The 24,275-nt window shown below is 37.9% G+C and overlaps 1 protein-coding gene across 2 annotated transcripts in view; it reads right to left on the bottom strand.

The window, feature by feature from the left end:
* The window catches only part of LOC149563444 (uncharacterized), a 115,450-nt gene extending 92,032 nt beyond the window's left edge, over positions 1-23,418 (bottom strand). Inside the window, exon 1 of one of the 2 annotated variants that reach the window (XM_089826704.1) lies at positions 23,125-23,418. In XM_089826704.1, the coding sequence (XP_089682830.1) occupies positions 23,125-23,192 (68 nt within the window). In that variant the 5' untranslated portion in view covers positions 23,193-23,418. The remainder of the gene's footprint in view (positions 1-23,124) is intronic. The other variant, XM_089826703.1, reaches the window with a different exon arrangement.
* Positions 23,419-24,275: the final 857 nt, after the last annotated feature.

Genomic DNA, 24,275 nt, shown 5'->3' with positions numbered 1-24,275 from the left:
TGAAGATTGGAGATCGATAAGGATAGTCCATATCACTTAGAACGAAGAGGTAGAAATAAGTGTTTAGGATGGTAGATGTTAGTGCAAGCAAGAATCCTAAGGGAACAAATACTAAGAAAGACAAAGAGGATATGATGCCCAAAACCACCACCTTCTCAAAAATGGGGCGAATTACTGATACCAATATCGGTACAGTGAACATGATACAAGTAAAGGACAGACTAAAGGAAGGACAATCCCCCATGGCGAAGAAGATTTACAAGAGTGGAATTGTACACGCAGCGGCCTTCCCTCTTACCTTGCCATGTCCAGAATTGGTTATGGAATGTGCATCCAGGTTTGATTTGATTGGCAAATCCATCATTTTGACGATGGGAAGAGAGTGTTGGCCAACATCGGTGAACAGGTGATCGAAGAAGCATTTAACATCTCTCAATACAAAAGTACGACAATAGTAATGATGGACCAGGCGGCCAAGTCATTTCAAGATAACCAGGAGGCTTATTTCATGCATCTAAAATAGGATTGGCTACACGAAGGAAAGAAGGGAGTCACCAGATCATCGAGGCTCACCGTGGTAGACTTCAAATCAGAATATGGAGACCTCATTGTGCTGCTCAACTGAGTCATGGGCGTCTCACAAGGTATGCAATTCGAGAATTGGATGTATTACTTTATTGATGAAATTGCAAATGGAAAAAGGAAATTTGATTGGGCTAGAATTATAAGTGAAAATCCAAAATTACAACTTAGGGCAGTGCAAAACTAGAAGCAATTCCACATGGGGTCCTAGCCCTTCTATTTGATTGCAAGTCGGCAAAGGTTGAAGTGCGAGCTTTGGTGAAGAATGTAATCGGGTGAAGGGCGAATTTGATTGAAGATTGAGATTCAAAAAGCCCCGCAATTTCAAGAAAGAGCAGATTAGTAGAAGAGATTTGAAAATATTTGAGGCTAGGCAAGGCTTGACTATTCGTGCAAGCTAGCTTAGTTGGATTCGAATGGGAAGGTTGGAGGACCAGGAAGGTTAAGGCAAGGATAATGGGGGAGGTTAAGTTCGATTTCAAGGTAGTGGCTAAGAGCAAGGCTCTCAAGTTGCAAAAAAGTTCACATCCAGGGAAGCCATTGAGGCCAAGGCAAGATTACCCCAAGTGCATGAAGACCTCATCCTTTCAAGGTCAGGACATCAAGTACAAGCAAGTTCGAGTGGTGATGAGAAAGTTTCTAAGGACAAGCTCAAGCATCCAAGGCTTCACCTTATCTCAAGGACTGAATAAATTTATAAGATAAGGTTGATGAGGTGGTACTTTCATGTGCATGCAATCAAATCATGCCAAGTGTCCTATGTTCTCATTGGTTGACAAATTATTGTAATTTTCTCATTGGCCCACAAAGTTGGTGCCCTCATGTAATTGGTCGAATAATGGTAACCCTAATTAGGGTTTGTAAGATATAATCTTGGCCCTTGATTTTGCCTCTTAATCTCGGCCATTCATTGTAATTTGGGGCATCTATATAAGGCCATTTCACTCTCATTTGTGAGAGAGTTATGTCGGAGAATTGTTGCCAAAATACTATCAAAATTGTTCTCTATTCATTGTTGTGGCTTGCATGGTGGATATACATGATCATTTTGGCGTATTGCATGGTTCTTCTCATCTCTCAAATTAAAGTACGATTTCATTTCATGTTGTTAGAGTAGAAGTAGATGGCTAATTGTATGCTGATGTTAGTGAATGTTTGATATAGACCTATATACTAGGCCACTAGCATCCTAGTGGCTTGTTAGGAAGCCTTGTGTAGTAATCTAGTCCAATCGCTCCTAAGTTCTAGTTGCATATTATCTTTCCACTTGTACTTCAAGTTGGGTTGGAAGATAGGTGTCAGTGTGAAAATCCTTAGAGTATCCCTTAGAATCATCGCACCAATGGAGGTAGCGCCACTGGCAAGCTTTCATTTGGTTAGATCCTCGTCCATTTCCTAATTTCTCCATCAATAGTAGTAGTAGAGCAATAAGTATTTAGTGGTAGGAGTAGTTGAAACTAAAAGTAATCGAGGAGAAAAGAACAAGTCAAGCAAGCAAAGTACCACCAAGTTATCTTTGAATGAATAACATAAGCCCGCCTACGCGATTACCAGCAAATCACATCGATAACTGAGTTAGTATCCATAGGTGTAAGGAACATTGGAGTTATTCTCATGTCTTCATGAGTATTAACTTTTCAAAAGAGGAATTGTGTGTTTGATACTCCGTATCAGATATTCAATTGCTAATATGTTATGTAGTGGTACAAAAACTAACATCAACACTCTTCTTTTAATCTTTTTGTAACCATTCTTCGTTACTTCTCCTTTCTACTCATTTATTTTTATGCCCTCCTCATGTCATCATCCTTTCACGCACTTTTACTCAATCAAACATATCTATACTCTTTTTTATTACATTTATCTGAATTCGTAACTCCTTTTACCATACCACTGACTTTTCAATCTTTGTCAAGGACTTATTTTATATTTAAATCTTTTCAAAGAAGATAAAGGTTACGTCTCTTCCCCAAGAGAGACATTGGTTGAAAAACCTTTATTGAAGTTTTAACTTTTTAATTGTTCTCTTTAGACTCTAATCGCAGCTTAAATTTTATCCATCAGACGTTGTGGTCTTTTAATATTATTATCTTTTACTAAATTTTTTGGGCTCATGTTATTTCTTGGTATCGCTCGTGTGATTCTCGCTGAATAGGTGCCTTAAATATGATCTTCACTTTAATTATAAATCTGATGATGTGTCGCTGCTCACTGTATGATGCTGAACAATATTACTGAGGATTATTTCTGATTGCCGCAGTCTTTTATATGGTGTCAGCACTGTCTTTGTTTATTTTGATTCCTCCATAGACTTCATAATATTCTGAACGAAAAACTTTCAACGTCTTCCTTAATCCGATGACTCCTCTGTTGATCATTGTTGTCATTTGTTTTGAAGATGTTAGTATTCTATTCTTTTGATTGATATCGTGTTTGTGGTTTCCAGCAATGGCATCAGAATTTAGGATACCGGTTCTCATTTTTAATCCATATCATTGCATAGACACAATGCTCCTGTGATATATATTGTTCAATACTTATTTTCCTTGACCAATTCATACTGCTTGTGTGTCCATCCACGTCACATGTCTTTGATGGTATGGAAAATATGTTGCCACTTCAATGAATTCAATTCTATTCATACTGACATCACTCCACATGTAGATGTCTGGTGATTTCATATCCTCTGCTGACGTTGATGCTTACATGTTTTAACCGCTGCCTTATCATAAGCTTGATCTACGGTATGGTGGGTTTGTTTTGTTTGACACTGATGCATATCTCTTCCATTTAAATCTTCAGACAAAAACAATATATTGCTGCTTAACTATTATTTCAATATTGTTATCGCTGATGTATGAGTGCTGATGTTTTTTACCTTCCCGTCATCACTGTATAACATGGAACTTCTTCTCCAAATTTTATCACTTAACACATGGCTTCCTTGCCCCATTTATCATCCTTATGTTCTTTTGTGCTTTTTTTTTTGTTCTTGTCATTTCCTATTTTTGACTATCTCCTTTTCTGAAGTATTAATCATTTTTTTAAAAATTTATGAAGGTTGAAGCAAGGTTCTGGAAACAAATTCTTGCATATCTGTTTGATTATATATTTGATTTGAGATCCTTTGATGTTATTATTGGCTTGACTTCATTTTCGTCACCATATTTATTTTGTTGGCTAAGAACCCTGACAGTCAATGTTCTGTCAGTCATCATTATCACTAAGAAAAGGACTCACAATAATATAATATTGCGATTGCTGGCAAATGTCCTTGGCACAACCTCTCTTTCAGATTCAGTCTCTTGACCAAGTGTATTGTCTTTCAATGAGCTGCTCTGTATTGACCTTGTGTATGTTTCTTTGAATGTTTCTGCTTACTTCAGATATCTAATTGATATACCACCCATATATATTGACATTGCTTGTTTGTTTCTGCATTAGCTGATTCGGACACCACAATGTCTTAGTATGACTGACATTCTTATTGACTTTGTTTAACTTTACCACCTCTGTATTATTCTTCCAAATGATTTGTTTGCTGCAGTCTTTCTATCAGTCTGTTATATTTTCATTTAATTAATGTATCATTCCATAACATATATCACTGTTCTCTGTGCACTCCATATGTAACTTATAATGTTTTTATTTTAATCCCACCTTATAGCACTTTATCATTGAACTTTATTTCTTCTTCTTTTTTGTGTAGATGCACGCATAGGTATTTAATATATCATCTCTGGCTCATCTATTTGGAATCATTAATCTCATACGTTTGTGGCTTTTGCAGTGTTTGTATTTTGTTGCTTCATATAATAATAGTTGCTGCTCATTGATTATATCTTCAATTGTTGTATACTGATACCTCCTTTATTTGTTTACATCATTTAATATTTTTTGTATCAATTCCGATGTCACATTTTAATATTGATTATCATTTTCTTCTCAAATAATTTATCCTCACAATAATATATCTTACGTGGCAATTATTGTACTCTTGTAAATAATTGATGTAGTCACTTCTTTCCAATGTCATTTGATGATGGTTTTTTCTTCAATACTATTACTCCTATAACATTAAACTTATTATGTCTTTCATTGTACCTTTGACATTGATGGTGTTGACACTAACAATCTTGTCTGGTCTTTGTGAAGCCCTTTGACATCAATGACAATATGTCCATCAGTTCTCATGATATAACAATCAGAGGATACTTATCTCACTTAATATCCTTGATGCAGATTGCTCCAATGAGGGTCTGTATGTCCATTTAGTTTTTGTACTTGAATCTCCAAGATTTCTATCAATGGTTGACTGTAACTTGCATACTTTGATGAAATACGCTACCCATGGAATTTAATAATCATCCACTCGAGGTCCATTATATTTACTCTTACTGCCATCTATAGTAAAAGATTCCTCCCCTTTATGGATTTCATATATTTATCCTCAATATAAGACCATGGGGAGGATATTTCAATCACTTGTATTATATTTCTTAATTCTTCAATATATATTTCTAATGAAAATCACATTTAATTTTACCCCATGATTTTGGGATTCCTGATATGCCTGAGATCCCTCTAATCATAAAACTTTCATTATCAGGTTATCCACCTTTCTCAATATGACTGAGAGTAATTAACTTTTGTCTTATCTGGTCCACGTGAGAGTACTTCCTATCTTCTCATTTGACCAAGAACTTTCAATATTTTGTGCTTGATCCAACATGTGATGAGTATGTCAAAGGATCAAGGCAAGGTGATGGGCTCACTTACTTTACATGTTACTTATCACATTTGTCATTGTATTACATGTTATGTGTCATTGTATTTTGATCAATGATTTACAGGTCACTGTATTTTGATCAATGGTGATGTGTACCCTTTATCCCTTTATATCTCCTGCAGTTTTGTGTCTGATGTCTTTGTATGGGACTTGATATTCGTGCAGGCAGATGCCAAAGTTGAGATCCAAATAGTGGAGACTAGCCCAAATCTCGATCAACAATTGTGCAACTCAAGATGTCGTGGGTCGAATAAAACTGCAGTCCTCGTTATGCATAAAAATAGGATGAGTGTCATAGCATGTTTATCATTCTCCACAATAAGGATCGCCTGAGGGTTGAAGGTTGATTGTCTAATTGTATATTTGAACCTAAGGGGTACCTGATCAAATGGTTCACAGCCTGCATGTGCACTCCCCATACGCAAGTTCTTCAATTTAGCATCTCAAGCTCTACTTTAGGCATTCTAATAAACAAGTCACTGCAATTGGAGAATTCTACTTTGTCCTCATTCCCAAGTCGGTGGTCTCCTTACTACATTGGATACTTGATCAAGCTCATTGCGTGTGCCAACTATGGCTAAGCTTTAGTAATGGTATCAACCCTTCCATTTGTAATTTGAGCAAGCTATCATGAACACCTTTTTGTATCATTACATTCGGCAAGCTAACATTTCGTAGGGGTACTTTAATCGAACAATTAGAACGTATTTTTGGAAAGCTTGTCACCAGTTGTATGTAAAATATCAATGTTTATATCTCCCACAGTTCATGTACACTATGCACCATGATATTGGTTAATCATGTCAATTGAAACATTTCTGAAGATCCTTTTTCACTTTCCTCTCAAAGTATTGGCATGCGTATCAACTTTTGGTGTGCCTTGAGATCTTTCCAGCTATCCTCTCTCTCTCTCTCTCTCTCTCTCTCTCTCTCTCTCTCTACAATATTGGATCAAGGAGTTTGTGGGACTATAGATGCAGACCTCATAGAGTAGACCTATAATGCACCATGTACATTGTGCCGCACATATCACAAGTTTATATTGCGATGCACCAGATCGCCATAAATCCTAATGCACGGGGATATCACTACATATTAAAAATGTTGTAGATCACCGCCAAACGAGCCTGGAACAGCTTGCAAATTTGTCTTTACTACGGCCAGTTGCATTGGCTTGAAAATTTATACAGCATTTTTGTCACCTTTTGCTTTATCAATTTTAAGAGATTATTTGTCCGCTTTCTCTCTTCATGGTTAACTAATTCTTTATACATTTGAAGTTTGACTCTAATACCATGTTGGTTTTTATGGATCGCTACAAATGTAATAGCACTGCCATGTTTTTAGTATGTGTTTTCCAAATGACAGCGATCTCTTACTTATATTGAGAATAAGTCATGAAGAGACATGTCCCTTCATGGGACATGTCTATTCATTAGTTAGATAAGTAATGTAATATCAAATTTAATCATTATTATATTATTATATTAATTTCTCTCAAATTACAATAACTTATATCTTATATATGATGAACACATATATATATAATTATATATAGGTTTATCTGACTGAAGCTACCAAACATCAACAAGAATTGATGTTAGAGACAGTGACATATTTGCTATATCTTATGAGCGAGGTGGAATTAACATCAATGAGCTTGGATCGTGGCAGAAGACTTGTTCGTGCAGCTACATTCGTGATAGCAAGGCTTAGATATTATTCTGGAACGGTCCTTGTTGTGAAACGTACATGTTTTATTGGCAACCAACTGTATTGTGGAAACATGTTGTATATCATTGGAAAATGTAATAATTGTATTCTAATGTATGGGAACCTTAATGCAATATTTGTAATGATGCTTATGACAGCTTGTATGTCTTAGCATGGTCCTATGTTATTAATTGTACATTGGGGAAGCTTTAACAGGTCAACCTAATTAGTTAATTGTATGAGTATAAAGGAAAAATGTTTTCCTTAGTTGGAAATCATCATGTACATCATGTATGTAATGTATATGATCAATTGATGCTTGTTTGAATGTTGGATGATCAGATGAGAGGAGAATGGGGCAGAGAAAGAGATTGGTTGATTATGTTTAGCTTCAAAGGAACTATTTCAGCAAGTAAGTTGCAGATCAGTCAATTTAGTATTTTGGATATGTTATTCTGAAGTTTAATTTTCACACTTGCTGAAGCATTTAGGCGCTGGGTCTATTTGTTTCTTTATTAACCTTTAACAAGGTTTGAACCTTCTAACAAGGATTCAAGGCCTCCTAGAAGTGATTTGTCCTCTAACAAGAACTTCGTACTAAATGCACTGCAATTGACTCTTAAAAGGGTCACATCCTATCACAGAACTTATATATTAGTACACTATCTTGTGGGTGCCATCCCCACCGAAGTTTTCCCTCTAATCAAGGGTCTCCCTAGTCAACAAATCATTGTGTTATGGTGTATGGTTTCCTCTTGTTGTGCATCATTGTTTTAATTATTGTAGTTGAGATTTATAAGTTTGGATTTAAGTTTAATTTGTCACAATTGATTCACCTCCCCCTCGGTCGTGTGTGGACTTTACTTCTTCACAAGTGGTATCAAAGCTTGGTCACAAGTTTGAATCCATGCCAGTCATACCGAGTGGCGTTTAGTCAATGTTGTTGTTGCACCAAAAGATCGATTTGTCAATGTCTGATACAACCAATATCCTTATAGAACCATAGGAGGTGGTTTAGCCATGTCGCAAACCCCACAAGTGATGTTAGCCCACTACCAACACCTGAGCTATTGAGTAAAATATAATGTATGGGTATCCAACTTGAAACAACGTTTGCTTTAAAAATTAAGCTACAACACTTTTGGTGCAGCAATATTGCTATACAGTGAACACAAATGTCACCCTCAATTTGTTTCTATGTAAATTCAAGTTCTTCATTCTACTGAATAAGTTTATAATACCTTTTTTACTGAAAATTTACTGTGTATGCCATTGAGTGCATCTAAAAAATGTTATCATACATTTGTGCAAGTGACAATACCATTGACCATTGTCTACATCGCACATCCTTCAATTAGATTTCTAAGAAAAATTGAGCCTCTAGCATCCATGTGAAAGTTTCCAATTTAGATTTCGAGTTCAGCTTAAAATCAAGTGGGATAATCTCAAATTGAATACTGTCAATATCTCTAAATATTATTTATTAATATAGTTGAAAATGAGGGCTTAAGTTTATGTCCTTTTGCAAGCGAGTGATGTTATTTTCTCACTTCACTTTCAAATGCAAAGTTGTTATAAGAAAAACCAGATTTTGGAAAAGGAAATTGTTTTAGCATAAAAGAGAAGTTATCTAATGCTTAGAGCCATGAATGAACTTGTATCAAATGCTTCAAAAATGGAAAGCAAAAGTTGCAAGGAATTTTTTATATTGTTTCCATGGCAGTCTTAAAATATGGTTTAAAGAAGATTGTGTGTTTTGCTTGTATTGTCATCCTTTACTACTCAACTAATGGAGGTAAATTTCAAACAATTAGAGTTTCATATATTATTATTAATTATCTTCTCAAAACGTCTTCACACCAAGCCTTGCAAGAGTATTTGCATGTTTCATAGATCATAATTGATACATCCACACTCATTGAACCTCTCAATTCTATTGCTATTTCCACACAACAAAAAATAATATTTCACATTTTTAAACTTACTAACACCCCAACTTAAAGAAGAAGATTTTTGAAGGCATCTCCATTATTAGATGAGTTAAAAAGTAAAGCTTTATTGGCAAAACCCATAGCTTTATCTCTCTACCAAACCTTCAAGCTTTCAACATACATTCAATTTTGATACATTGCCAAGGCCATTTGAATGCATATTTGAATAGTTCCTTCAAATAGCAATGTTTTCCACATACCAAGTAAATGGAATCCCGCTACATATAGTGGATACAATTGATGAATTAGTGCGAAGAGGAATGACATGTACACATTAATTAATTTCATTATAAGTATTGTCCTAGTGAGATTGGAACAAGATTTGGAATATACCTTTGACAAGTAGCAATCTGCAATGGAGTTCTGATAAAACAAGTATTATTAGAAACAGATCAACCATTGTTAATCTTCCTCTTTGATATAAGAGATGAAAATTATGCTGGAAATAAACCTTAAATAAGATTTATTAATGGAACTACAAAACAAATTCTAAGAAGCTAAATGGCCTAAAACTACCATGATGGATACTCTTGTTCAATCTTTGCTTATTTTTCCGATTGATCAGAACAGAGCACTTCAGATTGTGCTTTTGTACACTCTACATTGACCCTACCAAGCATCTCACTCTTCTCCATCTTCATCACCATTACTACAAATCCTTCGATTTAGGATGGTGAAGATGAACATCTCCATCAACATCACCATGTTTGTGTTTCTTCAAATTAAACTCTCCAATGTCCACGTCATCTTCCTTTGCCTTACAAATCCTCAATTGTCTCCTCTTCCATTTATAAATCTGATTGGTATGGTTAACTTTCATCAATTATGTAATGTTGGGCACTATTTTGGTCTCACAACGCACGCCCCATTTCTCCAAGAAATGGGGGACCCCTAGTAAATTTTTGTCTACCAGACTCCTAGTCCGGAGTCTAGGTCACTTATGGACTCCCCAAGAGTCTAGGTCAAGCCCCAATACCTGATTGAAGGTCCGGGGAACAGAAACTAGAGGAAAAAAATGAGTTTTTTAAACTTACATGTGCTTAAGTGTACATTAGCGCACATGCGCACTGCATCTCCGAAACATCTCCTTCCAAAGATGCGCATGTGCGCACCTTCGCAGGTGTGCACCCGCAAGGATGCGCACTAGGCCCGGGGTTTATATAAAACCCCAAGCCCTTTCTTCCTCTCACTTATTCTTCGCCTCCTCTCCAAAGTACGCACCCCCAAGCCCTTTGACTCTGCGCTCCTCCGCTCCCGATCTTCAACAAGTCTCCCCTACACATTCACAAACACAAGGTTAGCACTCAGCAAAGGTGCGCATGTGCACACCCCAACTCAACCCTCCAACCTCCACCAGAACCTAAAAAACTTAAAAGGAACTAAGCAACCGAAGATAGTGAAGGTGCGCACATGCACACCTCCTCAAGGTGCGCATGTGCAAACCTTCCCTTACATAAACAACAAAAGCAAAATGTCAAAACTCCTAAGGCACATTGGAAGTGCGCACATGTGCACCTCCACAAGGTGTGCATGTGCACACTTCTGTGCTCACAAAAAGCACAAAGGGCTAAGTCACTCCCCCTAATCCATTGCCCTGAGGAGTTTTAGAGAAATTAGCCCTTTGTGCTTTTTGTGAGCACAGAAGTGTGCACACTTCTTAATATTATTTATTAAATTTATAATAATTAATTCTATCAAACTTATTATTATTTATTATATTTTAATTATATTATAATCATATATAATAGATGATATGATTATATTCTATATGTTACTAACTTATTTATTATACTTATAAAATATAATAACAAATTGTATCATTATTTATTTATTATTTAGTCTATTATTAATTATCAAAGCTTATAAATGTGGGGACATGACATTTCTTGCTGAGAATTTACATTGGTTTTGCTTATTGAATTAATAATGGGAGGTCTATGTTTTCCTTTCAAATGATACTGGCAGTTGTGGTTGGAAATAAGGGCAGATTCTGTAGAGAGACTGGACGGCAGTATATTGGCGTTCATTCAATTACTCCCAGACCTGCGTTTGAATTGGGCGGCTACTGAGGAGCCAACATATGCTTTGTTGGGCCTGCGTTTCATTCTGCCAGCACGTGATTAGGTGTTTAGGAGTGATGTCTCTACATTCATTTGCCTTGCGCGTAGTTCCCACACGGCTTACAGTGAATTACATGGTCAAATAAAGGGACAATATATTACCTGCAACTGGGTGTTGCCATTAAGGAGCTTCCATGAGCAACAGGAGGACGAATAGGTAGCATGGCTTGATGAATTAATGTATTTCCGATGCCAATATAATAATGTGTATTTCTGATTGCCAATAGTGGCATGTTGTGATGGTTAAGTTGTTGTGTTGTTATCCTTGCCATCAAGGTTCAAATCTCATGGGGATGAGGTCCCCCGTTTGTGGCCTCACTGGTTCATAGCTCCAGGTCAAAGCGTTTACCCCTTTAAAAAAAATAAAAATAAAAATTAAAATTAAAAAAAATAATAATAATAATGTGTATTTCTGATTTTCAAATAAGTACAAAGAATAATTGTTCAATTTTAATCTGATTTTTATTTCAAGAAATTGTTGATTCTTTTATACTTGGGAAAAAAAATTTAAAATTGCAAAAACAATCAATTGTACCCCAATATTCGAATTGGGAGCCAGTTCAGGTCTTTACAGTGGTATCAGAGCGGTTTCTTGCCAGCTTGCAGGAATTGGGCTCAGATTAATTCAAAAGTATATTTTATTGTTTAGCATCTTGAGAATGGACAATGATCAAAGGTTTGTGCCAGGCATGCACTATACCCGACGGGATCATAATTCGCCTCCCATAAAGGGAGAGCCAAAGATTCAATTTGGTTCAGTGGGTAGTCCGGGTGGTTCTGGTGGCATTGGACGACGGGCTACTAATACTGAGGTTGATAGAGATGCCCTATAGGCATTTAGGAATATCGCAGCCAAGCAACAACAAATGACAGGTGTTCTCCAATAGTTGTCCGACACTTTGCAGCAGTTAGCTTTGCCTCGAGATCTGGGTAAAGAGAGAGCTCAAGATATTTCCATTGGTTCTCATAGGTCACATGTGGATGCAGGGATCGGGACTGATGATAAGCACAGGATCGAGGATCATGTTAGAATGGATGATAGGGTGGACAGGACAAGTTATATTGGTGCTCAGGACAGGCCATAGAGACCTACTTTCCTGAGACCAGAATTAGATGCAATTAGCACTACTTTTGATGCCGCCCCATTTGTTGACGATGTACTGATTCATTTTCATGAGTGGGATGCCCTTCCTCGAGCATTGAAGGATAACTTGAGTTTTGACAATTATCTAACACAAAAGCGTGAGCATTCCAGGGGTAGGCCCACTACTGACTGACAACGGCCTAGGTACACTGAGCTTCAGCAGGCAACTGGTAAGATGACATTGGCTCATTTTGATGGGAGCAGTAGAGTGATTGCTACAACTTAAGTCCACAAGCTCAACACCTACCTCGCTTTGTGTCCTATGACTGAGGAGGGCACCATCAAGTTTTTTGTGCTACACCTTGATGGAGTTGCGCACGATTGGTGGTACCATGGTTTAGTATCTCTCCATCGTGATCAGATCATATCATACCAAGAGTTTGTTGACAGGTTGATAGAACGATCTTGAGGTTTATTTTAGGGAGTTGGCTCAGTTACGACAGACAACAACTGGTTTGGAGGCATTTATCAATGAGTTCCAGAGGTTGTCAGTGATGGTATATGACATATCTGAGAGGAGGGTTATGCTTTTCATTGAGGAACTTGTTGAGCCACCCAGAGGTTGGGTTAAGTCATTACATACCCCTTCATTGCAGGAGGCGATGAAAAAGGCCCATAACTTAGAGGCTTCTACACCTAGAGGCAAGTTTGCCTCGAAGCCTGCTACGTCTTCCTATGATAGATACCTCCCCAGAGAGAGGAGAAATCTAAGGGTAAGCTTCCTGCTGCAGCACCTTTGGACCGGGAAACAATTAATGATTTGAGGAGGAAGTTGTGTTTCTACTGTAGGGGTCCCTATGATGTTGACCACGATTGTCCTATGAAGCCTTAGGGCAAAAATAGGATGATGGAGTGGTTCTACGATAATGATGGTAGTATTGAGTTTCAGGAGCAGTCTGGGGATTATGATCAAGATCACCATAGGAGTGATGATATTGAGGATGAGGCGGATGACTCCAACCTCAAGGTAGCTTACTTATCTAGTATAAGGAAGGAGGGAGCTTTTAGGATGCGTGGGCTCATAGCTGGACAGGGTATTGTTGCCTTATTTGATACCAGAGCTACTCATAATTTTATTGACACATGTTTGGTTACCAAGAGAGGTATGCAGACTAAGGATTTTGAGGGCCTGCGGGTACAGGGAGTTGATGGTTACACCTTGAGTGTAACAAGATGATTTCAGATCTTCCTGTGAAACTTAATACATATGCATTCACTGCACATTTTTATGTGGTAGACATGGGGGGAATAGATATAGTCCTTGGTATGGCTTGGTTACACACGCTTAAGGATATCTGCTTGAGCACAGAGAGGATGGAGATGAGATTCATCAAGGACGGCAGCCTCAACCTCAGGTTCTTAAAGCAATCCATAATAATGAGCTTAAGCAGATCTCCCTACGACGCATGCAGCATTTGGTTCGTCGTGAGGATATTATTGATTGGGTAGTGGAGTGCAGGATTATGCCCACTCAGAAGGGTATTGGGGAGGCATATTATCATCTTGATATTCAGTAGTTAAGAATTAAACCTCTAAAGTGTTTATTGATTTACCCCCTAGTAGGCCACCAGATCGTGGGATTAAGCATATCATTGAGTTGGAGCAGGGCACTAAGCCCATTATGTTCACGCCCTATCGCCACCCGAAAAGGCTCAAAGATGAGATTGAGAAAATCATACAAAAGCTACTTGACCAGGGGCATATTAGGCCAAGTAAGTCCCCATTCGCTTCTTCAGTTGTTCTAGAAGAAGAGAGATGGCACCCTCCGGATGTGCATTGATTACTGAATGTTGAATAAGAAGACCATTAAAAACCGATATCCTATTCCATGGATTGATGAACTCATTGATGAATTGCATGGGGCAAAGTATTTTTCGAAGATTGACTTGAGGTCCGGCTATCATCAAATCCGGGTTAGAGAGCAAGATATAGAGAAGACAACATTCAGGTGTCACTATGGGCATTTTGAGTTTTTGGTCATGCCTTTTGGACTTACCAATGCTCCTGTCACTTTTCAGTCTACTTCCACAGTCAGCTCCGTAGGTTTGTGTTGGTTTTCTTTGACGACATTCTGATTTATAGCAAGACTTGGGATGATCATGTTGTTCATTTGGATGCAGTTCTGGGTATATCGGATTGCGCTTCCTTGTATGCCAAGGAGTAGAAATGTGCTCTTGGTATGACAAAGTTACTTTATCTGGGGCATATTATTGGTGCTAATGGTGTTCGCATGGACCTAGATAAGATCTGTGCTATTGTGGAGTAGCCTACACCTGAGACCTTGACACAGTTGAGATGGTTTATTGATCTTTGTGCCTTTTACCATAGGTTTGTGGCCGGTTTTTCACGACATGTTGCTCCCCTTACAGACCTGACACGTAAGGGTGCTTTTCAGTGGTTGGCCCAGGCACAGGAATGTTTTGAGAAGTTTAAGACTATCATGACTTAATGTCCTGTGTTGGCTTTACCTGATTTTTCTAGGCCCTTTGATTTGCACTGTGACGCTTCTGGAGAGGGTATTGGTGCAGTTTTGTCCCAGGATCGACATCCCATAGTCTTTGAAAATAGGAAATTGCGGGGTCCTAAGAGATCTTTTAGTGTTAATGATAAAGAGATGTTGGCCATCATGCATGCTTTGGCCAAGTTCAAGCAGTATTTAGTGTGCAACAAGTTTTGTATTAAGACTGATCATAATAGCTTGAGACATTTCCTAGGGCAGAGGGTTTGAATGAGAGGCAGCAAAAGTGGGTCAACAAGCTACAATCTTACGATTTTGATATCTCTTATATCAAGGGAACTCAAAATGTTGTTGCAAATGCTCTTTCGAGGAGACCTCATCTCTATATAGTTTCTGATATTTCAGAGGATTGGAGACATCTAATTGTTGTTGAATATGCTAAGGATCAGTGGGCCTCAGGTATTGTGGATGGCAGTATTCAGGATGATAGATATTCGCTTTCAGGAGAGTTGATTATCTACAAAGAGAGGATATATTTGATTCTAGAGTCAGATGTGCGTAGGACTATCTTGCGAGCATTCCATGATTCTCCTATGGGTGGTCACCCTTATTTTTTCAAGACTTATAGACAGATTCGAGAGAGATTTACATGGAAGGAGTTGAAGGCTGATGTTTATCACTATGTCTGAGAGTGTTTGGTTTGTCAGCAGAACAAACATGAACACACATATCCCGCTAGTTTATTACAGCCACTTCCTATTCCTAAAGGAAGTGGGAGGGAATTTCCATGGACTTCATTGTGGGCTTAGCTAAAGCTCAAGGACGAAGTTGTATATATGTGGTGGTAGACAAGCTCGCGAAGTATGCTCATTTCTTCCCTATTACCACTACCTATTCAAATATACAATTAGCCGAGTTATTTTTCAAGGAGATTTTCAGATTGCATGGTTTACCCAAAACCATCGTGAGTGACCGTGACAGCAGATTTATGAGTCATTTTTGATAGGAGATTTTTAGATTGTGTGGGACTAAGTTGACCCCTAGCACAAGCTACCACCCGCAGACTGATGGATAGACGAAAATAGTGAACAAATGGGTTGAGAGATATCTGCGGAATTGTCTCTTCTCAGCGGAAGGCTTGGGTAAAGTGGATTCACTTATGTGAGTATTGTTACAATTCCACTCATCACATGACTACACAGATGTCACCCTTCAGGGCTCTATACGGGTATAATCCACCTAGTTATAGACTTGTTATGTGGTAATAGCAGAGTACCGAGTGCAAGAGATTTATTGCAAGATAGTCAGGATGTAGTAAGGTCATTGAGAGATAATATACAGAGAGCATAGAATCAGCAAAAGCAGTATGCTGATCAGCGGAGAATAGGTCGGACTTTTCAGGTGGCTGGCATGGTTTACTTGATGTTGCAGCCATATCGGCAATCTTCGATCAAAAAGAGTGGTGCCGAGAAACTTAAGTCATGTTATTATGGTCCTTTTCGTATTGTACAATGGGTTGGAGAGGTGGCTTATGAGTTGCATCTGCCTGAGGATAGCAAGGTTCATAATGTATTCCATGTTTCACACTTTAAGGGAGCTTCGGGCCGTCATGTGATACCATCTCCTATATTGCCTCTGTTGGATGATGAAGGGAGATTGGAGTTGATTCCAGAGGCAATTCTTGATACTAGAAAGAGACAGTTGCGACAAAGGACCATCTGTGAGTTGTTGGTTAAGCAGCAAAACTTACCAAAACAGGATGCTACCTAGGAGCCTGAGGATATTCTATAGCATCCCAGATTGTGATTGCTTGAGGACAAGCAATCTTGGGGGGGGAGGACTGTAATATCCTCGATTTAGCAAGTTTCTGAAGTATGGTTTTGTCAACTCATCATCATGACCCTCATGAGTTGACGTTTGGATTTAGGAGTCTTTGACGGGATATTGAAATTTTAGGACTTACTATTTTTAATAAGTCACTCTCGGACAGTTACTATTTTGGGTGTGCAGTTCAGGTAGGGTGGTCATCTGTTTTCGTTATTTGATCTCTCGATGAAATATTATTGAAGTCATATTTATTTGGAGGATTGTGGTTTAATGATTATCATTGTGTTTTATAATATAAAGTGTTATGAATTTATATTATTAAAGTTGCTTTTAAGTGAAAGGTATGAGCGTGAAGCGAAGTGGCTCAAATTTGTATTATAAATATGGCTTTTTGGAGAAAGAGAGATCATCTTGAATATTATATTTTCTTGCTCATATTGCCTGGCTGAGGATTTGAAGACTTTATGAGATCTTCTTGGATAATTGTGCTGAGTGAACAATTATCGAATTCTCCTACTATGTCTACTGTGGCTTGGAGAAACCTGAAAGTGGAGGTTGACGTTTCTTGCTAAGAATTTACATTGGTTTTGCTGATTGAATTAACAATGGGAGGTTTGTGTTTTCCTTTCAAATCGGTAGCTATGGTTGGAAATAAGGACAGATTCCATACAGAGACTAGACAGTAGTATATTAGCGTTCATTCAATTACTCCCAGACTTGCGTTTGAATTGGGCAGCTACTGAGGAGCTAACATATGCTTTGTTGGGCTTGCGTTTCATTTTGCCAACTCGTGATTAGGTGTTTAGGAGTGACGTCTTTGCATTCAGCTACCTTGCACGTGGTTCCCACACAGCATACAACGAATTCCATGATCGAATAAAGGGACAATAAATTACCTGCGGCTAGGTGTTGCCATTGAGGAGTTAACGTGAGCAATAGGAGGCCAAATGGGTGGCACAGCTTGATGAATTAAAGTATTTCCGATGCCAATCTAATAATGTGTATTTATGATTTCCAAATAAGTACAAAAAATAATTGTTCAGTTTTAATTGGATTTTTATTTCATGAAAGTGTTGATTCTTTTATACTTGGGAAAAATACAAAAAAATTAGAAAACTTTTTAAATTGCAAAAACAATCAATTGTACTCCAATGTTTGAATGGGAGCCAGTTCGGATCTTTACGTAGAACCACAGATTACCCAGGCCTCTACAAAAGGGAAGCATGCAGGATGCAAATGCTTGGTCTTATGTGGTATATCCACAATTGGTGAAGAAGAAGCTCCCACTGCAAAGTGTGGAATACAAGGTGGTGAATGAGGGGTTCATCTTCACAATCATCAGGTTCATTGAAGGTGATTATGCCTAAAGAATGTTAGTAGAAGCAACGGCGAGGATCACAAAGATCGGCACTTACTACATTCAATTTATAACATTCACCTATCTTAGGGTAACTAGTACTCTATTGTGCCCAAAGAAGCTCCCAAGATACCCATTTGATAGGCTAATCCTAGTGGAGATTGCATGCCAACTCACTTCTATATACGATATAGTGAGAAGACATGGGTTTGGCCCATCACAATTGGTGCTTTTGAGGTGAAACAAAAGCAAGATATTATCACCTTCGATTCTGAGTGGGATCAATATCCCTTGGAAAAGTACAACTCTTGTCGCCGCTACTTTGACAACATTGGTATGGTACAACACCTGGTAGGGAAAGAGTTTGTACATGAGGATGCATTAGAAGACCACTGAATGAACGCAGTAGATGACTACAATGTCCGTATAAGGGACTATTGTAGGATGATACTATATTTAGCAGAACATGTGTTGAAGATTAAGATCCCTCTAAAGGCTGTGGAAAAGGATAACGAAGATATCATGGTTCCTTTATACAACAGGGACAAGATCTATGACTAGCCAATAATGAATGTTGAAATAGGGAGAGATGAGAATGCAAATATAAATCATTGGGCCAAGCATATAGTCCAATTGACAAAGGATCAAGAAACCTTTTAGAATGGATCCAATTCCTCGGGTTATTCCCCTACAAGCCACAGCAAGGCCAATCAAAGGAAAAGTTGCATTAGTCGCAGCGCCAACCTTCCCTGCTGAATCCCCAATAAGGCGGGAAATGGTACACCAGCATTAGAGGGAGGTTGAGTACTTTAGGGAAAATCAGGGCACCAACAAGAGGAAAAGAGTACCTTCAAAGGCCAAGCAAACAGCTCAAGCCCAAGTGCCTCAACAAGAACAAGTACAGCCTAAACAAGTTGAGCCCCAAGCTCAAGAGTCCGCACAAGAGCCACAAGCGCCTCCACAGCCGAAACAAATAGAGGAAGAGCGGGTAGAGGAGCAAAGAGTACCACCAGTGGCAACACAAGAGGAAGAAGCCTCCCCCTCTACTCCCAAAAAGGCAAGGGTTGAATCAACTATGGTAGGAACACAGAGGAGGTGATTAAAGAAGAAAAAAACTTCGTCCCCAAAAGTGCCCGAGACAATCCTAGAAGCGAAGGCGGAAGAAGGGGAGCAAATAGAATTTGTCCCCTTAAGCCAAAGGACCCACTTGGCTAGGGCCACAGAGGAAGAGAGGAGAAGAAGCTCCATGGTGACACCTCCATCTGCTCCAAGGGAGCCTATCCAAGTATCGACATTAGAAGATGAGCAACAACAATAGATAGATGATATGGAAGGGCAAGAAAGTGATGTCTTCAACCTCTTTGACTTTGACTTCATGCTAGTGGGTGCTGAGATGGTGGGAGAGAAAATAAGAGATACTCCCACAAGTGAACCCTTAGGAAAGGACTGGAATCAATTGTCGCCTCTACCTCAAGGACTTTTGGGCATTCCACCACCACCATCTCAGGATTTGGCATTTTTGGATAAAGGTTCAGTGACTCCACTTCCCGAGTCTACACAAGAAGAAGAACGAGCAACCAAGGAAGGGGAGCCCCAGTCGCTGCATGCCGATGAAATATCTGGGGAAGGGCAAATACTTGAAGATCCTCAACAAATTCCTCAAGATATAGAAGCTAGGAACTTGCCCCAACCAAATACAGAGACTCCAACTGTATATCTTTCTCAACAGGGAAATACTCCAAAGAGGACTGATAAGGGGAAGGAGCCTGCAGTAGAAACAGCCTCTTCAACGAAGTACATGTCTCCCATGGGCACCACACCGACATAGCTAAAGAGGGAGGTCATGTTTTGCCAGAAAAGGCAATTGGACCTGACAACTAAAGAGGGCATGAAGGAATTAGTGAAAGCAATCAAGAAGCCTAAGCTACCTACGGGTGATGCACGAACATTGGCCTTCATAATGAAGAACCAAGATCGAAACTTGCTTGCACATATAGCCATTCCTCCTCTGCACTTTAACACCGAACAACTGACTCCTAAAGACTACCAAATCAAGAAGGTCATGTTCGGAAAACCCACGATAGACACAGCCAAAGTGATGATCGCTACAGGTATGAAAGAGGTGTTCACCCATATGGACCGGGATGAATCCGAGTTAATAGCACTGCGGAAGCAAAATGAGATATTAAGAGGCTATCTGCATGAAGTTGTGGGCCCAATCGCCTTGGAAAATCTAGAGATCATTCTTGTGGCAACATTAGAGAGGAAAGGGATAGGAACAACACAACTAGATCCATTCTTGGAAGCATGTCAGCAATGGCATGACAATTTTGAAGAAAAAGGTGTGAAGATAATACAAGGAAATTTAGGTCTGTTACACCACATCCAGTCGAATGCCAACAAGTTGGTGTCCATAGTGAACCAAGATTTTGGGTTAAGGGATGAAGTTCATACCTGGGCAAACGACCTACAGGCTCTAAAATCAATCAAAGGTCAAAGGTATCGAATGTTAATGGAGGCATATGCGGCTGAGGAGCTTGACATGTTAGATGATTGGAAAGAGAAAATATCGGCAGACAATAAGGTTATGGAGGGATTGCACGTAGAAATCCAGCAGATTAAAGATAAGGCTCAAGAGCAGTTTTTGGAAGCGAAGAGGTGTTACAATGCCGCTAGCCTTGAGATTTTTGATGATGAGTCAAAGACCAATCTTTTTGCAGTGCAATCAGTTGTTCAATAGTTCAGAGGTACATTTAAAGAAGCTTCATCAGAAGATGACATCAGACAAGCCTTCAAGACCGAAGAAGCACTGTTGGAAATGGACGCCAAGCTTGAGGATTTTGCGGAAACAAGGATTGAAGTGAATAATTAATGACAAGTAGTGAAGAATAAGTATGAGGGTCTCGATTTGTCAGAGGCTACCCAAGTGGCGGAAATAATAGAGAAGTTTAAGAGCAAGTATCTAAACATCATTTTGGTCTAAAAGGGAAGAAAACCCAAATGTTGGAAATTTAGTTTTGACACTTATAAGAATTTTGAATTTTTGGAACCTGTCACCAAGGTGTGCCGACAGTTTTGAACAAGAAGCAGTGCACCAACAGTTAACTGTCGATTCCTAATTTAGAGCTTTCCATGCACCGGAAACGCATTTTGACGGCAGTTCAACTCCCAAAAGCGCCTAGAGAAGGCCAAACTTTCATTTTTAGAGCTTCTAGAGACTCCAGATCATCTCACAGCTTCCCTCTTCTTATCTTCTCATTCTTTTATTCTTTTGTGTTAAGTAAAGGTTCATACACCCATTAATTGATATAAACAAGGGTGAAGACCTACTTAGCACCATTTAAAGAGTCAATTTGTATATAATTAGATTTGTTTTATTAATTTTTAGCATGTGCTTGCATTTTAAGAAGTCTCACTCATAACACAAAGGGAGGAGATGATATCTTATAAATACATGGATGTAATATGTACTCCAAGTCGTTATTTTGATGCAATAATATATGTTATTGGTGGTCTCATTCTGAGTGTAGTTATTCTTGCTGGAATGTGTTATTTTTGTGAATGCTTATTCATGAATAATAATGGAGCTAATGGTTTTATTGTGTTGTTATGATTGTGCAAGCTTTTAGTTCTAATGTTTGCTTCATGTTAATGAATTCCGCTGACATAACAAATTGGAGAAAAGATCACTTATTGTTTAGAACCAGCAAAGGCCTCCTCGTGAACGTACACATTTATCTTCAATTGAGCGGATTTCAGTAGGTCGCAAGATCGCCCAAAAACTTGGAGTTGATCCTCGATTAGCTTTTCAAGAGAGGAGTTCAAAAGGATTTCTTTCGTTCAGCATCATGCAAAACGATGGCTCAACAAGCACGAAGAGTGTGTCAATGAACACAAGATGGCAACAAATCAACCTTATCTCTATTTCAGTTCAAATACAAAACGTAGTAGTTCCATTCTCGCCAATTACACACAACCTCCACCCTTGTAGTGATTCATTTTCTTCCACTATCTTCCATGTGACATTGAAGTGTAACTGTCAATGAGGACATCAAATTTATTAAAAAGAAATTTTTGTTTACAAAAGCTCATTGCACCCTTATATGACAGTAGAGCACCTTTCCAAGTAATCAAGACAAATAGATGAAGACCTAACTAGACCAAAGTTATAGGACTCATAATATCTTTATATTGTCTCACCTTCATTGGTATCAAATCTTCTAAAACTAAGTTATGTTATTGAAGCAGATATGTTTGCACAAATTGAATATCTGACTTGTCTTATAAAAAAAGTTATCCAATATCAACAGATGACTATAGATATAAATTTAAACCCTGAAGCCAAATCCCAGCTAGAATAACGTTGCTATAAAATGTCATTACTCGAGCAATGACGTCAACTATGTGAAAACTTTAAGGAAAAATACATTCGAAGGGAGAATAAAGGAGTCAATAAGCAATTTTCTAGTTACAAATAAGTTATGAAGGTGTATGGCCAATGACACGAGTCAACTTAAGTACTGACTACTTAGATCCCAGCATATGGATTAACATGTCCTCAGGAGATTAATGCGCCAAAACGAAAAATAGGGGCATACAATTAGGAAAGAATGTTCAAACAGAATGTAGGGTTTAAATCCTACGAGAGAAAATAAAGTGTTTAAATGTAGATTAAGAAACTGCATTGAAACGATTAAATCAGTCCCCCAACAGATCTGACCGCGTGTGATTGAGGGAAAAGGTATTCTTCAGTCGTAATGGAAGAAAACAATCCACACACCAACCATATAGAGGCAGGCAACTCACGTGATAGAGCACCCTAGCATCTGTAGAAAATCACAGGTGAGGCTTCTAAGCCAATGTTACCCCTAAAGGAAATTTAATCCATCTGAACAATGGAATAACACAATCTAAAAACAAACAGACTGCATTAAAACAAAAATTCGCCAAGCAAAACAGCTTAATACTATTTTAAAACAGTTAGCAACTGATTTAATAGAGGACAGGACTTTACAGTGATTGGATTAGGATTTTTGGAAGAGGAGGATTGAAATGTTATAAGAGAACACTCACTCCAACATAAATCTTAATCAGAAATATGTATCGGATGAATGTGGCAAAATTGAAAAATATGTCTACTTACTTTTGCCACGCAGAGTAGATGAAAAGGGCTGAAAACAGAAATCTGCCAGCAAATGCAACGAACCCCATAGACGCGGGAATTATTTTATGGTTGTTTTAATTCTCTCCCTCTCCGCCTGCGCAATGTAAGACTTCCGTCTACAAGACTTCCCTCTTCTTTTGCGTTTAAATACGTTTTGCTCCTATTGATCGTGTCATATTAACGGGGCTAAATCCGAGAATCTCTCTCTATTCTCTCCCCAACTATCCAACTTTTGTCTGTGCCTATCAAAAAAAACCTTAATTGTCACCTAGTGTAAACAAGACGAATAGCGTCTAGTTCCTCCCGCTGTATAATTAGATTGTAGTCAAAATGTTAAGGTATTGTTAAAACTCGCAGTTGCACATTTATGTATGTGCAATATTAGTCAATAGAAATAATTAAAATAAATTAGGTGTAGAAAATTGTATGTAATTTTAATTCTATTAATTTATTTTCACTTCATATTTGTTTGACTCAAATAAGATATGTATGTTTCAATTCTTTTGAAAAATTGCATTTTAGTGTTAAATCATTATAATAAGCTATTTTATTAAATAATTAATATACAATTTATTAATTTATTAATTTCAGAAACAATTTTTCTTTACAACTTTTCCAATATATTGATTTTAGAAACAATCTTTTTTACCATGTTTCCAAATTATTGATTATAGAAACAATCTTTCTTATATCTTAAGATAAAAATATTTTCTCTTCAATAATTCATAAATGTAAAAAATACCAAACAAATTCAATAAAACTTGACATGATTTTTAATTTGATTCAAACTATTTTAGAAAATTAAATTTAAAAAAATGAAATAATAATTGAATTTTAAAATTCAAAAATCACATTAAATGTAATAAAAAAGTCATTCTCTCTCGAATTAGAATAAAGATTATGGATAAGAATTAAATATAATCAATAACGTATTTCATAAATTTTGTCCACAATAAATTTTAGAATATATTATGCTAATGGAAACATTACTGTCAAATAAATGACATTGGGTGAAGATTTTTTGAATGGAGATGACGTGCTAATAAACACAATATTCTTCTTTTGTCGTGGAAAACTTTCTATTTGTGCTCTCTTTCTTCCAAAGCTTTATATTTGTGTTGTTCTTTCTT

Source organism: Cupressus sempervirens, chromosome 4 (genome assembly GCF_028749045.1).
Source record: "Cupressus sempervirens isolate cs-2001-9-10 chromosome 4, ASM2874904v1, whole genome shotgun sequence".
NCBI classification, from domain to species: domain Eukaryota; kingdom Viridiplantae; phylum Streptophyta; class Pinopsida; order Cupressales; family Cupressaceae; genus Cupressus; species Cupressus sempervirens.
This window is presented reverse-complemented; position numbering and strand designations above follow the sequence as displayed.